This window comes from Pyrgilauda ruficollis, unplaced genomic scaffold (assembly GCF_017590135.1).
Source record: "Pyrgilauda ruficollis isolate IOZ18807 unplaced genomic scaffold, ASM1759013v1 scaffold10, whole genome shotgun sequence".
NCBI lineage: Eukaryota > Metazoa > Chordata > Aves > Passeriformes > Passeridae > Pyrgilauda > Pyrgilauda ruficollis.
In genome coordinates, this window is record NW_024508101.1 from 16,203,750 (window position 1) to 16,222,165 (window position 18,416).

General features: G+C 44.6%; 1 protein-coding gene across 2 annotated transcripts in view; it reads left to right on the plus strand.

Moving 5' to 3' along the window:
* The first annotated feature begins 7,365 nt into the window (after positions 1-7,365).
* Positions 7,366-18,416, plus strand: part of MAPKAPK3 (MAPK activated protein kinase 3) — a 48,043-nt gene continuing 36,992 nt past the window's right edge. Inside the window, exons 1-2 of one of the 2 annotated variants that reach the window (XM_041465476.1) lie at positions 7,366-7,501; positions 8,266-8,615. In XM_041465476.1, the coding sequence (XP_041321410.1) occupies positions 8,391-8,615 (225 nt within the window). In that variant the 5' untranslated portion in view covers positions 7,366-7,501; positions 8,266-8,390. The other variant, XM_041465485.1, reaches the window with a different exon arrangement.

An 18,416-nucleotide genomic window follows, 5' to 3' on the forward strand; every position in this document is an offset into this window, starting at 1 on the left:
GGAAGGAGGGGAGAAACAAAAAAAAAAAAAAAAAAAAAAAAAAAAAAAAAAAAAGAAAAAAAAGAAAAAAAAAAAAGGCAAACCTCCTTAGTAATCTTTTGTGTGTCCCTTTTAATCTGTTCCAGGAAGTGAGGAATTCCTGGAATCGTATTGTGTTCGCATCACTCTTCCTATATCAGCCACGAGGGGAGGAGGGGAAAAAAAAAGAGAAGGTATAAATAGCTGTGTCCAGCACGGCCGCGTCCATGCTGCCATGGCCGGGGGGAGGGAGGGAGGGGAGCCGTGCGGAGCCGCCGCCGCGCGTGTTCGCGGAAACGCCTTTGATCCATTTCCAAGAACTTTCCAGGAACGCGGGGCCGGCGCGCCGGGCGCTGCCAATGGGCGCCGCCGCCGCATGCGCGGGGCCCGCCCGGGGCGGGGCCGGCAGCGCCCACCGCCTTTGCCCGGCCTTAGTGCACGGCTGCCTTTGATCTTCCCGCAGTTGTGTGTAATTTTCCTTCCACTTGTTTTTAAGCATTTGTAGTTTTGCGGTGTCGTTTCATGCCTCCCCTCCCCGGCAGTTCGGCATCCTCCCGGAGCTGGTGGCGCCTCTCCGGGTCGCTTGAGCACCGGTGCAGCGGTGCTCCGGGAGGGGCAAGGCCGTGGGACTGGAGGGGTTAACAGGGACTGGAGCAATGTCCAGTGAAACCTGGGGAGTAGGAGGAGGGTGTGCTGTAGGGTCTGCTACTCTGGGCAGCGATTGTGTGGTTGTCATGCTGCATAGGTTGTCCTATAAGGGTTGTCTTGGTCACCCGGGAGTCTGCTGTGAATGAGGTATCAGCTCAGCAAAGTCTCCTGGAAAAGGCTACACCACCACCGTTTTGTCCTGCATTTATAGAACACTGTCGAGTTAAAATCTGGCAACCCACGAAGAAATATTTCAGTTTCTTTTAGGGTTATTGAGCCTTTTATTTTTGAACACTTTATAACAAAAGCTTGGTTGCTTTTGTCTTTCCCTGCCACGAGTTACCACCACTTCTCTTATTAGAGTTAAGAGAGAATGAGAGTGGTCTGTCTACCACCTCCATTGGAGGTGGCAGACAGAAAAAAATATTAGTAATCATTGTGCCATTCAGAACATTCAGAAGTGGATGGGGCCGGGAGCAGAGGGGAAGGCAGGATGCTGATAAGGGTGAGGTTAGAAGGGTGTTCCCTTCATGGGAATGAGCCTGGGAGCAGGCAGGCTGTGTTCGGCTCCTGACTCAGGCTTTCACTCCCTACAGTTTCATTTGGCAGCTGCTCAGCCTCCTGCACACTTCCGTCCGTTTTCTGTCCTGAATCAGGGGCAGTGCAGTAACGCGTGCTGCTAATAATACCCAGCTATGCGAACAGAGGGGTGCTGAGAGCCATCTAAGTATCCTGAGTATCCGTCCATCCATCTAAGTACTCTGAGGGCCATCTCAAAGGGGTGGGAATGTCAGCCTGCAGGCACTCCTTGACCAGTTTGCTTGTGAGCCTGACAGACTTCAGCTCACACTTCCTCTGGATTGTGTGTAAATTCACAGGGGAGGTGAGGGCCTGGCAGAGGGCTTTCAATCCTCACCTTTCCTGTGCACAGCAAGCACGACATTCAGACGATCATTCGGAGGGCCCTTTGTAGTCCTGGCTCAGGGTTGCAGAGGACACCTGCGTGCCTGTGCCCCTTCAACATCTAAATCCGAGCTTGTTTAAACCTTCTGTCAATGGTGCGATGGATTTGAACAGATCTAGACTACAGAGGTGGGAGCAGCTCTCAAACTTTCTGTCAATGGTGCAGCAGCACGATGGATTTGAACAGATCTAGACTACAGAGGTGGGAGCAGCTCTTGTCTCCGGCAAACCGCAGTGAACATTCTGCACATTCAGAAGGTATTTAATTCGTCGTCAGCCTCGGGAGGGACGCTGAGATCCCAGCTTGGTGTGCCGGCAGGAGCGCTGCAGCCCGGCGCCGGCATTGAGGACCAGTCTGCATCTTTTTTTCACTTAGAATTGGGCTCCACCTAGTGATCCTCGCCTGGAGGAGGCTTTTTGTGCAGGCTGTGTGCTGGGGGCTGAGCAGCCGTGCGTGTCTCGGGCGCAGGGAAGGCACGCTCAGTAGAGTGCAGGGCAGACATCCCCGAGCCGCTCTGCTCACGGTCCTGCAGGACCCGGAGAGATGAGCATTGTCTCGAAGTAGCTGATGGTGTGCGCATCAATGAAAGGAACTTGCATTTGTGTTGGAAACTTCTTTAGGGGACCACCTCAAAAAAATATTCAGGCTAATGCCTGGGCTGTTTTATCTAAGAAATCTGTGATCGGTTTGAAGTCAGGAGCATTCAGCAGTGCTTCATCACTCGACACGAACGTTGTGCTCATTGGCACTCCTCGGGCACAGGGCAATGCCCCAAGGGGGGAACAGTACAGTGTGCCCGATGTGCCAGTGTCCCAGGCCCTGCATAGTCAATATAAAGTGCTGCCATTCACATAAATTAGTTGTTTAAACCCAGTTTATATTCATATAGATGGCTTTCCAGAGTACTGTCTTGAATAATAAGGACATTACGGAGGCAGTAGCAAGAAATCTTGTTGAGTGATATCATTGAATGCTAGGCTTTAGTTATGAAAGGTATCAAAGAAAGCTCAAAGCTCGCAATAAAGCCAGGGAAGAAAATCCAGAAATAGTGAGGCGGTAGGTCCCTCAGGAAAGTTCACTGACACAACAGCACCATCTGCTGCTAAATGTGTGCTTGGGAAAACCGGTGGCCAGAGCCCCTTCCCACTGCGGGTGTTATACGACTTCTGCTGGGCATTTGGACATTCCTGTGATCTTGTAGAGTTAGTTGGTGTAAAATGAAAAGTGACATCCAGAACTGTAACTCTTGAGAGGGGTCTGTGTGCCTGGGGACTGGATTTACCTTCACCAGTAGCCTGAAAGACTGAAAGTAAGTCACCCCTTTGGTTACTGCCTGGCCTTACCCTGAGCTGTAGTGTAGCAAACCCCACAGAGTGACCCAACGTTACCAATAACAAGTAGCTGTTCCTTGTTTAGAGGGGCCAGCTCGTTATTCGAGTAGGACACACCAATTCCTGTAATCAACAACAGGTGGTGCATTTAATGTTGTGGTTTTGATTTCCCAACCTGGTGAGTAACAATGGAGGAGTCTCCAGGGTGCGGGTGAGCTGTGCCATGGATACAGGGACATCTGAGCTGGCTCCATGAGCAGCAGGATGTGCAGAAAGGAATGGGTTTTATTTCAAGCTGTGAAAAAATACCCTGGGTTATTATAAGGAGCTCAAGTATAGTCGTTGTCCTGATGCTTGTGGCACATGGTGACCTAGAAGTTGATGGCAGTGTGGCATCTGTTAGGAGTTTTGCTGCTTGATTCAAATGCTGCAAAAATTGTATTCCTGAGTGGCCACCCCAGGACTACCAGGTAATGCTGTCATACCCATTAGTTGCAGGATGTTTCAATGAAAGAGATTCATTTCCTCTGCTCCACTGCAGCATAAAATGAAGCACCATCTCCTGTAGACAGATTAGCAGTTTTTTCATGCTTTTGATTTATGATTCTTCTGTGAAAAAAATGTATCTTTTTTTTATGTCTGCTGAAAGGGAAACATCCAGCTGGTATCTCTCTGACTCCCCCATCAATAAACTGTGAAGGAACATAGATGGAGCCTCCCAAAACCTTCTCAATGACCAAGACAAGGTACCTGTAACAGGGTGTCTGAAGCCAGGCATAAAAAAGCAGCTTTTCTATCCTTGTCTGTATTTCTATAGGAAAATACATGCTATGTGCTAACATGGAGGAATTAATCTTGAGGAACAAAGTCAGGTACCAGGACAGGCTCTCCAGATGGTGAGAGTGGTGTTCTTGAGACTTCTGTTTCCTTAACTAGAAGCTGCTTCATAGCCAGAAATTTTAATTCCTCCTGGAAACCATGCTATAATCCCATGTACACAAGGACAGAGGGTGTTGAGAATAAAAGAGAAGTTGTTCTAGCAACAAAGCATCAGTAAAGATCATTGCCTATGAAAGAGCTTTATAAACCTGATTTTGTGTCAGCCAGGAGAGAAAAGAGCCAGGCTGTTTGCTGATGAGCTTTTTGCGTTTGGTTTTTTTTCATGCCTTTTTGATAAGTCTGAAACAGACACCTCCAGAGCAGAGCCAAAAGACAGGCGAAAAAAACATGCATATAGTTTGTGTTTCAGACCACTGTGTACATGACAGTCTAAACTAAAGATCCTACAAGAGACTGCTTTTGTTCTCCTTCATATCAAAATGTTACTCTGTAGAGCTGCCCTTTCTTTCTTTTAATATCACAGATGCAGTTTCTGAAGAACTTCCTGGGGGATTTAATAAGGTTGTTACAACCGCCCAACCAGACAAAGCCGTGTCCTCACTTCAACCTGACAGTACAGAGGATTTTCTCTTTGGTGACATCTATATAATGCATCCCGTGAGTGTGGATTTCTCATAACAGCAGAAAAAAATAGAGAGCTGTTACTCAGACAAAGCAAAGTTTCAGAAAAACAAGTCACTAGTTTTCAGCTGATAATTTCTTTATCACAGCTGTTTCCGTGAGACATTGCTATCAAAGGGCTGACCACCAAGCAAATCACTTTTGTATATAAGGAAACTGAGATCCCTGTACTATTCAGGTATCACTCCTCATGATCTGCCATCCCTCAGAGAACATTTGATGATGGCAGCTTTCCTAACTCTCCAGATGACAGCAAACTCAGTTCATTTCATTTTTATTAGGAAATGAGACATTTGAAAGTCTGAAATGTCTTTGATCCCAGTTATTTAATTGCTACAGCACAACAAAGAGGCAGTGAAAATACCCTGTGAAATAGCCAAAATTAACCTTCTCTGTTTAAACAGAGTGGTCTGTCTGTGTAAAGCAGGTATCTGTGATATTGAAGACATGATAAAATCAGGGAGAACATATCCAAACTGTGAGCTAAAATAAAAAGCTTCACCAGGTTAAGACACTGGTTAGAGGAAAGGGATTGCTGCCCCTAAGCTTATTTAAAGAACAGGACCTTAATATTTGCCATTTTCTCCTATAAGCTGTGTTTTATTTTGGGACAAAGCAGGCATAACTGAGCTACACCAAATTCTCTTTTGAAATTTATGTTGCTCTATGTTGTTGCTGTTGGGGACTTCTGGTAAAGTAGGATTAATGTTTAATTTACAGTGTTAGGGGTTTTTGTGAAGATGAAAGAACTTTTGCTGTAGTGGGCTCTTAGCTTGTAATAATGCTGTTTTAGGGTTTTTTTTTAACTTCAAAAAGCAAACATCAATAAATAAATAAAAACATCCATTTGAGTGAAAAACATCCCCTGGCTCAAGGAGCTGCAGTGGGCCTGTCAGTGTATTCTCCATTAGCATCTCCAGAGGATGCTAATGGAGCACCACCTGCCACGAGCACCAAGAGAGGCTTCAGGAGCTGCTTTTTATTTTGGGGTCATCCTTGTGTAGAGTGAGGCTGTCTGATACTTGGGCTGATGCTAGAAAGACTTTTTAGGAGTTTATGGTGGTTGAACTTAGCAGAGGGTTGAAGTAAGGCCTTATTAACCATGATTCACATTGGGTTTTTAGTGTTTTGCCCTGTTTAAACTTATTACTGGTTGCTGGTAAAATAATGAGCTTTGCCAAGAGCATATCCAGGCAACATCAGGTGGTGAACCCAAACAAGCTTTTCATCCAATGAGATACTCCTCTGACTTCAAAGATGTTGTTCTTACCATCCCAGTTTAACTCTTCTCATCAGGAGATGGCTCATGAGAGAACTAATTTCACACATCCTGTCTCATTCCCTCATCTTTCCTCGTTGCTTTCCATGTACAGCTTATTTTTTAAGAAACTCATTCTTGTAATAGTTAGAGTAATAGTTTCTTAGTGAAATTCCTTACTTCTGACACTATAGAAAATAGCAATCCCTTAAGTAGACATCTGCTTGGAATTTTTGCAACATTTAATATTTCTTAGAATAGAGCCATAAATCGCCTTCTACTAGCTTCAATGTGCTAGTCAGTGTAACTCCTGCCTGCTTTGGGCAGCCGTAGGCTTTTGGGTGAGACTTACATGGAAAATGTAAAAAATAAAAAATGCAGAAGACAGTGGAGAGATTTAGAAGTTTTCTGAAGGGTCTGACCCCTGGTGACTGAGTGTGGAGAAGAGAACTAATAGTTACCTGTTGTAAAGAGAAGGAAGTTACCATCCAGGACAAACAGAAAAGCAAAGACAGGCAGAAGGCATGGGAAGGAAAATCAGAGCAAGCTGGTGACTGCAGAACCATGTTATTGAAGTTTGCAACCTGGGAGCTCACAGTTACATATACATTTCTCAGAGACTACCGCAGTGGGAGGTGATGCAGACTAAGACGGCTGACAGCTAAACCTGAAAAGATTGGAAATAGCTGTTTTCCTCAGGGATTTGATTAGCCCACAATAAGTGAACTGAATCAGGGGACCAGGCCCTCCAGCAGCTGAACTGCTGAAAGCCTAGAAGGGAAACCTGAGGCAGGATAGCTGTAGCATCACATCACATGGTGATGTACTGCAGATCTGCATCCTGCTAAGTTGAACTACTTTTTATTCCTTGGAGAAAGGGCTCATTAGACCTTTTAATTATTTTCCTATCTGCTAGAACTCCAGATGCCATTATGTTACGTAAAATGACAAATGTATTTTTAACTTGTAAAGCATGTGAACTTTAAGCTCCTTCCAGTGATACGAATACAGCTCCATTTCGATGCATGACTCATCTTCACATGTAGGGAAAAAAGCTCAGCATTTCACATCCCTGGAACCACACTCTGTGCACCAGTGATGAGCGACAGTTGCTGTGGGAACCATCTCTTTTGGTATCCTGACTGTGCATCTGAAAGTGCCGAGAAACACTGACCGCGTCTTTGGTCGCATTTAGCGATTGCATTAAGTGAGAGCACCCTTTCGGTAGCCAAGCGCCTGAAGGATCACTGCCCGCTATCGCGTCTCCTTGCAACAGCCTGTTTAACACAGGGTTTGGAGCGAACGTGGCGATTCTCCTCCTTCCCCGAGGAGCCATCGGGGGAAGGGCCGGCGGTGCCACCGCGCGGGCGCGCTGCGGTACCAGCCCGGAGCCGGAGCCGCCGTCGCAGCCTCATTTCCCCCCTCTATCAGGGCCGTTTACCCCAATAAATTAATATCGTGCCTTAAATCGCCGCCTTAGATCACCTTAAAATCACCGCGGGGGTTGTTCCCCACCAGGGTTGTTCAGAGGAGCCCGAGCAGTGGAACCTGAACACGAGCCAGCTCCCGCTCCCCGCTCGGGCCCGGCCCAGTCCTGGCCGATGGTCGGGGCTCGGGCCGGTCCCGCCGCCGGCACTCCGGCGCGGCCCGGGGCGGGAAGGCGGCGCGCACCTGCCCGGGGCGGCGGGGCGGACCCAGGCAGAGCCCGCCTTCCCCGAGCCGCTCCGGGAAGCCTCGGCTGGGGCCGCACCGCCACAGCAGGTAATCGAGCTCCGGCGTGGAGCTGCCCCCGCCCGGCTCCCGCCGCCGCCGCCACCCCCCGCTCTCCCGGCTTCGCCTCAGGGCTTTCCCGCCCTCCGCCGCCGCCTCAGCGCGGGGGGCTGAGCCAGCGGCCCCTCTGCTCGTGGAAACGGGGCTGCTGGCACCGGGACCCGCCCCGGGGATCCCCTCAAGTCCCCAGCGGGACCCTCTCGGCTTTGGGAGCCACGCCATGGCATCTCCACGGACTTCAGTTTTTGGGAGGTTTGGCGGTCCCTGACCCTAGCATGTGGACCCAGGCAATTAAAGCACAGTCCCAGGGTTCGGTGCGTGGCCAGGCAGTGCCACTCTGGGGTTCAGTCCAGGTATTCGTGGCTCTCTTGCGTGATTTGGGAGTGTCGGGATGAGGCAGGGGACCATGGTGAGGATTTCTACATAAAACGTTGAGGCAACAAGTGGTTGATGAGGGTTTATGAGCTCGAAGCTCTCTTCTGTTGTTCAGAGCTTAGCTGTAGTGTTACTCCAAGACTCAGCAGTTACTCAGTTACTTTTTGTTGCAGTAAAAGCAGTGTTTTATACCTGCAGACCGAGAGCTGTGTGTATTGGAAGTGGGGTGACAGGTCTGTGAAGCTCAAGTGTGCTCTCCTGAGGTGACCCTTCACTTCTGTTCTCTCTGGCACCTGGTCATCTTGTTAAGAAAAAAGCGGTGAGGTGGGACAACAGTTAGTTGACATCAGTTACTAACACTTGTTTACATTTTTACTCAGGACTAAATGGCGAGCAAATGGACCGCTTGAAGCACTGGGTTTGATTGCTTAAGAGAAGGGGCTCTGCTGAGGATACCCCACAGGAATCTGTTGGGTATCTCTGTCATCCCAGACTCTTCCCTGATATGGAACAAAGTGAAGGTGAACAGGAATCCCAGGCAGAGAGTGATGTGGAGAGCAAGAGCAGCGTGAAATCCTTGCCTGGGGGAACAGCCCATGTCAAACTAGAGATAAAAAAACATGCAGTTACAGATGACTACAAACTCTCCAAGCGTGTGCTAGGGTTAGGAATCAATGGCAAAGTACTGGAATGTTTCAACAAGGAGACAGGCCAGAAATGTGCTTTGAAGGTATGTGTGTTTTGTCTTTTTTTCCTTATTTATGGTTTGGTGGCCAAAGTTCATTCCCTGTAAAAACTACTTGTTCTGTGCTTACCTTTCTCAAAGAGTGATGCATGAAGAACCTGAATACGTGGAAACATTTGCTATTGCAACACTGGAGTCCCAGTTGAGCCTTTTCCAGAATATTCTGTGTAGTTTCCAGAATAATGTTATCAGCTGTGAAATTCTTGTGTTCATATTTAAAAGACAAGAAAGCGGGGGAGAGAACCGTGTCTTGGTGTGTTCTGGGAGAAAACTTGTTAGATTTTGAATGAACATATTATGCAATACTCACGAAGGAAACTATTTTGGATCTTGTGCAGTGAATAGGCCTAAGCTGTGAAATACTTAAATGTTCATTGATCTTCAGTCTTTCCTCTGTATGAAGATTTTTCTTAAGGAGCATTTCTAGTTGTTCATTTATTTTCCTCCTTTATTTTTGCAATTTACCAAAGGATATTTCCTGGGGAAGCACCGATTACACCAGTATGGCAAGTGAGTTTAGTAGATATTTATGGTGGTAAGTACCACTTAAATAAATGGAGCAATAACCATCTATTAGAGAGCATAAAGCTTACTTGCCTTTTGTTCTGCAGCTTTTAAAGTTGAAAATTTCCTTGCTATTCTTAAATTACATTATTGGGAAAAAAACCAGCCTAAATGAGAACCAGGATGGTTCAGTACCAGAAGACTAAAAGCAGCTGAAGTAATTGTCATGAGAATTACTTATAGGTGTTACAGATTCCTTGCTGGTGTTAATGTGGTGGGTCCAGGAGGCTCTCAGGTGTCCTTCCTTTCCCTAAACGTACTCCATGTGTGCTGGGAGCAGAGTGGCTCTGCCAGTGGTCAGCTAGAGGCTCTGCCAAGGCCTGGAGATGGTCTCTAGCAAACAGAACTGCTGTCCCCACCAAAGCCTTTGCATTATGGTAGAGCAGCCTGGAAATACCTGGCAGCTTTGGGTATTGAAAAAAAAATTAATAGAGGAACTAGAAAAGCTTAAAAATAATTTGCTTGTTAATTCATGTGTTTCCAACACTCTCTTGTAGTTTATCACACTCTTCTGTGTTAGCTTCACGTAGCTGACTGACAAGTTTATTGTAGGGAAACTGGAGGTTTTGACAACAGACTGCAGGTACTGGGGTTTTGCACCTGCCATGGGGAGTGTCCCATCTTTGCATCTCTGAGATGATCCATTAATCACGTCCTTCTGGAGTGCTAGCAACATTAATTTATAAACTTAGCATACTGTGATGAAGGATAATAGTTAATGCTGAAGCTGATCTGCTGTTTCTGAAGAGTTCAGTGGCTTTGTTGCTGGTTAGAGATCATTCATACTTCAAAGGATTTGCAGTCATAAGGGTTGGAAGAATTTTAAAACAGAAGTTGCCTTGCCAGAGGGCAATCCAGTAGCAACAAGTATGTTCCAGAGCAAATTTTGTAGCTCTAGAATGAGGTAGGAAAATATTCCAATGTATATTAGCATCTGGAAACTAATTTTTTTATTTTAGCCCTCAGAGCTGGGGAGAGGGAGAAGAGAATGGAAATTGCTGTGCCCTGATAGAATATCTTCTGCTTGATGGGTTGGAGGAACCTGTGGTGAAGTCTCTAATATCTGTTTGTGTTTAGCACTGGTTGAGTTGGCTGATTTTTTTCAGAACTTTTAATATATATTAAGGACCAAAGTTCCACTTACCCAGTCATTACAGGTCAGCAACAGCTGATGTATCACTGAGCTTACCCTGTAAATGTGCTTGTCATCCTGTTTCCCATGCAGCTGTGGAACGTGTGCACTTTTCTTCTGAACAGGACAGAAGTATGGCAGCAATATTAAGATGTTTATAAGTTCTCTAGGGAGTTTGAATGGCAGATAATAGTTTGCTGCTTGCATGTGTGCATTTCTCATCATTATGGGTTTAAGTGCTGAATAAAAAGTTAAACATGCAATTAAGTAAAACTGCCAGCAGCCCAGAGAGAATCCGCTGCTCTCTGCAAAGATGGTCTAGTGAGAAGATTACCCAACAAGGAGGGATAAAAACTCCCCTTGGTTAATTTGCAGCAATAGAAAGATCTTTTCCCAGTCCTGAAGATATTTGCAAGGATATCAATATTCAGAGGAAGTTTTTCCTTTGTTTCTCGTGAAACTTGAATTGGGCCACACAAGTCCCAAACCTGCTCCAGATGACAGTTGAGAGCAAATCATGCAGTCAAAGCAGTTATGTAAAAGGGACAAGAAGCTTAGGAAAAAATATTCAGAAATGGTTTCACAGCAGAATTCTCCGTGTAGGGACAACAGGGCCTTGCCACTGCTTGTTCTTTTCAGGTGTGATGGCAGGGTTATCATTCATGTACAGGAATAGAAAGTGGAGACTGATGAAGCTGTTACAGAGCAAACCCAACTGGTATGACAGGTAAAGAGAAATTGAAAGACTGAGTTGCAAGCTGAACATGAAAAAAAGGGATGCTGGATGGATTTTTTTCTGGAGGTTGCTTGCACATATCCATTGAGATTTATATATATTTGTGGACAAATACTTCAGGCATGAGAGTGCTTGCTGTAACCTGCTCCTGGGAAAGGAAGAACATCACTCCTGCTCTTGAAGATAAAGTGTAATAGGTTGTTCCCCTTCACATCAAACTTGCCCATTAAAGCAGCTCCTGACTGGGCAGATGGCACTGCTTTCTGCCTGCAGGTTTTCTTTTAAATGGGAACACAGCCAGCGCAGCCAGGGTCTGGATAGAAATTACTCAATGGAAGGAATTTTAGCAGAGGTACTCAAGAGGAAAGGGCTTGAACAGGCAAAAAGATTCATCCCCAGAGCCATGCATCAGTCAAGCACTCCATGCTGTAACTGGGAGGTCCCTGTTGTTGTTGTTAGTCCATATCCATAATTGGGACAGGTTAGAATTTCACTAATCATTTTGGAGTGGGAAAACACAAGACATCCTTTTGGAGATACTGCAGGGTTTTGGTTATTTTCCTAAAATACCGTGTGGCTTCGTTTACTCTGCTTGGCATTGTGATTTGCTGCCCAGTTTACAATGTGCTGTCAGCTTTGTTTCTGTTAAATTGAAATGCCACAGGCGTTGCTGTCCTGCTCCAGAAAATCTCATCTGGTTTCTCACTTAGACACATAATGACATTTTGGCTGAACAGCACTGTTACCAAATAGTGAGAACACAGGATATAGAAAAGTAGAAGCATAAACAAAACTGCTGTGCAGGACTGTGGCCTTCTAGAAGGCAGCTATGTTTTGGTCTCTGTCTCCCTTACAAATAGAAAAGCTTCTCAGATCTCTTTCCCTCGTTGATCCAGAAATAGCTGTCAAGTGAAGTCTAGTCACTCCTATTTTTATCTCCTCTCTGCCAGCCTGCCCCCTTCTGTTCGCTTTACCTTTTCGGGCTTTAGGGCAAGTTTAACCTCCACTTCTTTAACACTGACATCAGCCCCAGTGTTCTCTGCTGGTGTTTGCACTCCTCACTGTTTTTAGGGAGAGGAGGAAACCAAAATAGCTGGTTACCTGTGAGGATAAATGTGAAGTCCTGGGACTTGCCTTCCATGAAAGAAAACCGCAACCTACAGCTCCTTGTTCTTTCTTTCCCTCTCCCTCATTTCTTTTTTGGCACAAATTCCTGCTAAGTGGTGTCAAAATAATACTTCAATGCATTTGATGATCTCCTTTATTTTTGTGGAAGATGGTAGGAAGGGCTCAGAGCTGGAATTAAGAAATAATAAGAACAGAGAGAACAGAGAGGTAGAGAGCCTCCTGCAGCATATTGGGGCTCCTCTGCATCTGCAGCTTCGGGATTTTGGTGGATGTTTTAGGATGTAAAAACAGTGTTAGACATCATTGCCATACTATTTATCTTCAGTAAACAGATGGTGCTTCTTTCCAGAAGAAAAGGAAGGACAATTCAGGCATGGCCACAAAACAAGGACCCTTGGAACTTCAGGCAAGCTGAGTACCTTGGTTATGGGTGCATTGGCACTTTTGGGATGAGTAACTCCTGAGTAGCAGGGGTGAAATGCTTCTCCCCTAAGCACTGGGCACATCCCGTGTGTAGTGGAGATGCCTGCAGCCACCCAACACTTCCAGGTCCAGGTGGAGGGTGTATGAATGGACCTGCTACTTCATGGAATTGTTTAGGTTGGGAAAAAGCCTTAAAGATCAAGTCCAACCATTAACCCAGTACTTCCAAGCCCACCACTGAATCATGTCCCCAAGTACCACATCTACACACAGACCTTATCCTCTGGAACAAATAATGAGTTGAGCCATCCCCTGCCTCATGGAAAATGTGTTGTGCTGCTGAGTGCCAGCAGAAAAGTGACTGTAACTTGCTGATTTGAAGACAAATAGGCATAGCCCAGATGTTAAATAAAGCAAAAAGCAAACACAAAATTGAACTCTCCTTGCCTTTTAGGTTTGAAGAATGTTTAGTGAATGATAGAAATGATAATGGTAGAGTAGGAGTCTCTGCTGTTACGCATAAGAGTATTAGCATAACTTTCTTCTCAGAAGGAAAGAAAACAGGTAATGGAAAAAAAAAATTTCCAAAATAAGTCCTTCCCAAAATTATTCTTGGGATCCGCACATAGGACTATCTAGAGAATGTTGTTCTGCTTTCCATAGGTGAGTTGCTGTGGACAGAGACAGGCATTCTGCCTCAGTTCCATTTAGTCTTGAGCTATGTTTCTGTCTCCCACTCAATTTTAATATTTCTGATTATGTTAAATAGTTATGCAAAAGCTATTATTGGGATAGTCTGTTTCCAGTTAGTTTACCCTGAAGCTAGGTCATGATTGCTCACAAACAGGAGACTGTACAGTCCAAAGTATTTGTTTTGCAAATTATCTAAATAGCTGGTGCTTGTAAAATACCCCGCTTGCTGCCTGAAGTAAGATGATGACCAAGGAAAATGATGCGGCAGTGGAGAAAGCACTGCACACAGTGAAAGTGAAGGTTATTTTAGGCTGATGATTGCTTGTAGAATAGGAAATGTTAACAATCTTCTTAGATGCTGCAGACTGCATTTTTAGAAGAGAATTATGCCAGATTAGGAATGAAACATTTCAACATTTTTGGCATAAGGACGAATAATGGTGTGCTAAGCTTAGAACTGTGATGACAGTTTGGGGAACCAAGTGTAATGGTTGCTTAGGTTTTATCCAGGGTGAAGCAGCCCTTCTGGAATGATTGTGTGTTTCTGGAGGAAATCAGCACTTTCTAGTGAAGCATTCCGTAGTTCCCTCTTACCTACCATGTTTCCTGCAGAGTGTTTATGCTGGTTTATCTCATGCTACAATAAATTCAGTGTCAGTAACACAGCTTAGTCTGAGTAACAAAGTCCGGGAGCTGTGCTGTAGATCAAAGCTGATACAGCATAGAATGAATAGGAGTTCAGAAGAGTTCTAGTTAAATGGCAGCCCTGTCTACAGAGGAGTGCCTAAAATATGGATAGCATCAGACTGGTCCTTGAATTTTATCCTTCAGTGCCAATCTTGGTGACTATTATGTAAATATGCATAAAATACCTAAAATAACTTCCAGTCGATTAAAAAGTGGGTCGTTTCTACTGCTACAAGAATTGTTTTTAAACCAGTGAGTCATTCAAGACCAGAGTCTTTGAGCACTTCGTACTTATTTGGGCCAGACTGGCACCTTTCAAAGTGTTAGTTGGACTAGTTAATTTTTAAAAAATGAGGACTTATCCATTTGCTTTGAAGATCTGGCATTCTTGACTGGTCTGCTTTATTTGAAATATAGCAAATAATTAAAAAAATAAAAATATGGGCTTGGTCTGAAATAATGGAACCATATGTAATAAATTTATTTTTTTCAATGGCAATTAATTAAGCCTAAGAAGCAGAAAGAGAAAGCCAAATGCTATAAACCATTAAGTCATCTTGAAAAGGCAAAACTATGTTGATGCTTCTCTGTTCTCCCCCAGTCTCAGCAAGCTGGCACACGTTATAGCCTGACTTGCGTGGCAACAAAGCTCGGGAAGATCAAGGCGTGCTCCCCGCCTTGCCAGGTTCAAAGACCTGATAAAGTTCCAGATAAGTGTCTTACTCAGCTGCGGGGAAGGTGCTGAAAGCAGAGCACGTGCGTGCCTCGGTCAGACGCCGCTGATCGCCTGACACCCCCTCGGACTAGAAGGCTCTTCTCTGTCTCCCCCCTCCTCGCTTTAAAGTACAAATCCTCCTGTGCCATTTAACCAAAGGAAAACCTCGCTGATTTGTGCTAGTGGGAGTCTCGTTACAGGTAACCAGATTTTGCAAATCAGCTTAAGTGCAAAGGAGCAAGATGCAAGAATTTTAAATTTAATTTACACCACAAGTGTACTTCAGGTGTATTCACTATGGTCATATCATGTAGAGAGATTCCCAGACTGGAAAAACCTGATAACAATTGGGAAGAATCAGGTCCACACCTGAATGCCAAGACACACACATCCCTTTTTCCTTACTGTATTTTCCTCTGTCTGTGGTAGCACCCTGTGTTAAGAGTGGCCTGGCCTGAGAATAAATGGCTTCTTGTTGTCTTTTGTGCCAGTTCAGTTTCAGCAGAAAGCAGAGATTATGTTCATGCTGTGATGAATTCATGGGAAGCGCAGGGAAGGAAGATGTCACTGTTATTGGGAACAAGAGCCAATGTGAATTTGAGGAAGTTAGTGGATTAATATCTTACCTATGAAGACTGTTCTGTTTTAATCCCTTCACTGTATACAGTGATTTCTTTTTTCTTTTAAAAAATGATTTGATCTTTGATTTATTTACACCATCATGCAACATTTTGCATCCCTAAGTATTTTTGCAGTTGGTCTTTGCTTGACCCTGAAGAAGTTCCCATTTCTCATATGACCTGAATCTGTTTCCCTATTTTGGAGGTTTTCCATGATAAATGTATCTTTAGGACAGCAGACTTTAGGATGGTGTGCAATATTCTATTAGCAACAGTACAGCTGTCTGCAGAGCTTTTTGTCCTTTATGTCTTTTGGTCCTGCAGAGTTGTGTGCAGTCCGTGTGGCTCTTGCTCTCCCCGAAGACACAGTGACACTGATGGGAAGGGAGGTGGCAGGGCTGTGGCCAGTGCTGGAGGTGGAGAGTAGATGACCTGCTTAACTAATTGGAAAACCGTGAGAACTTCTTTCCATCAGCAGCAGTGAAAGCTGGTGGTGTGGTCTGTCTGGATTAGGGTGTATAAACTGCAGGGATTGTGGTATTTTACAGAGTTCCTAAGCACTTAAGATGATTCAAAGCTCCGTAAATGAGATTAAGCTGTAACGCTGCAGCACTTTAATACCTCGGGAGTGAAGGGGGAGAGGATTCTTGCTCAGCATGTAAATCATGAGTGGCCTCCCAGTTCCTGAATCTTTGTGATACCTGGCATTTTGCAGTGGAGCTTTCATGGCCTGTATTAAGAAAAAACCCGAATATTAGATTTGTATAAAAGTTAACTTTTCCTCTGGAGAAGTTTGCTTGCTGAATTTGTTTTAAAAAACCCCAAAAACCAAACAAATCACTCTGAGTGTGCCATCTTTATGAGTAATTTCAGATTATCTGGATAAGGAACTAGTCTTATTAAAGTTGCGCTGTGCACAGATCTTAAGTCTTGCCAGTTCAAACTCTGGCTCTTGTCCATGGGCTTTTTCCCAGCATTTTTTTTTTTTCTTGAATACTCTCTTAAGGATGCTGGCATTCCAAGTAACAGGCCCTAAAGGAGCTCCTGGGATCTGAGTCAACAAGGGCTGAGGACAGATTTATTGAGACTGTTGTAAGGGGAGAAATCAGAAAAAAAAATGATTGTTTATGGGCTTTTTTGGATAGCATTTCTGAGATACATAAATGTTTGGGAATGGCAGGGCGTGGAGCAACTCCTGATCTCCATGGGCAGGGCTTGGTTGTGCTGAGGTTTTGGCTGGGTGTTTTGCCCAGGTGTGAGTCAGCCTGGGCCTTGTGAAAGCCCTTCAGTGCTGGTCTGTACGAGCCTTGCCTTCTGTTTTTCTGTGGGGTGGGGTTGGGTGTAGTTTTGTTTTCAAAGGAGAGCAGTTAAAAACTGGATAGGGAGCAGCTGCCTCACACACCTGTGTTCTGTGTTGGACTCCTGTGTACTCCTTAGCCCTGAATCTGCCATATATTTCAGGGATGAAATGTCCTTAAAATCCCTTTCCAGTGCCACAAGGCCTGGCATTTGCCAGTGTTGTCCTTGCCTGTTGTTCTAACACTGAGAAATGCTCCCCTTTACTTGCTTAATTTTTAACCAAAATTATATTTATTTTTTGTGTTAAGGATTAATTTCTCTCAGGGCCTTATTCCATTTTCCCACATGTTGCTTTTAGTCAATGTGGCTTTGTCAGAGGCAGTCTGGTTTCCACAGCAACGAGTTGTTAGCACCAAAGATGTCAGAGATCCAAGGTGGGGAGGGGAGGGGGCTGCATTTTCTGCCTCAGCTGCTGTGCCACGGTACCGGCCTTGCTGCAGCCACGCTACAGCACAACGTCCCCATTGTCTTGGTGAAGAGTAAAAGCCTTTCATTTGGTTCTACTCTTCCTTTTCCAATCAATTTACAGTCAAAATTTGACACTTGGGAGGTAGATGGGGCTTGATAGTTCCTTGATGCTTTGAAGCTTCCTGTTCTTTCAAGCCTCTGTTGTAAGGGTACTGCTGTGTCCTCTGCTTTTTAAAGAGTTTTTTTGTGGACAAAATAAGGCTTTTGCATACATACAAACCCTGTAGCAGTAAGTTTGTGATAAAGGGGAGCAGAGAATTATTCTTTCTGACCCATGTTCAATGTCTGTGTGTGAATGATAACACGAAAAATTGTCAATCCTTTCACCTTGCCCAGTAATGTGAAACCTGCTCCAATTAAACCTGCTTGGTTGGGTTTTCCAAGGCACACCCATTTCCTTAGGGTGGGAACTGAGCCTTGCTGCTATTGACCTTGGAATATTGCATTATTTAAAAGGATTTTCTAAAACACAGTTAACCTGTGAAATTCATTGCCCCAGGAGCTGAGAGGTTGTGATGCTGTGGAGATCTTGAAAGAAAACAGAGCTTCTCTGAGCATTTCAAATGTGAAGAAACCCCCTGTAGTTTTAATATACTGTACAAATTTAGCTGTGATCTTCCAGATCCTGTTGTTACAACAGATAAATACAAAACTGTCAGGATAAATAATGAAACTTTGAGCTTCAGAAGGCATATTATTGTTTCTGTTGTGTTAAATGCACTGCTGCTTCAGGGGTACAATATCCTCCTGTCTAAGGAGAGGGAAATGGAGCTGTGGTCTCAACTCTGCTGGTGGTTGTGCTTCTGGGTGATGTCCATCCCTTGCACAATAGTTTCATGTTAACGGTGTGACTTCCTGGGCAACCTGTACTTGTCCAAACTTGGGTGTAAACATAAGGTGAAATAGGGTTTTTTGCAACAGCTATTTATATTTAGACCCCTTTTTTCCCCTCTTCTGAAGGGCAGGACAGGAAGGCACTTCATGAGTCTTGGCCTGTGGAAATACAAACAGTGTAATGTTATTGAAAGTTCTTTTCAGACACATTCTGCTCCTTATTTACACCTTTAATATGGATTAGGGTAAAACCCAACTCTAAAGCCACTTAAAACCAGAAGCTGAAACTTCAGACATGGGTAGTTAATACTTTAGGCTGGGTTAAATATATGATGAAATCATGCACCCCAGTGCAGGTTTTAATTCAATTTTTACATGTCTGCTATTGACTTTTGAAGACTAAGCTTTGTATCTGGAACTTGGAATA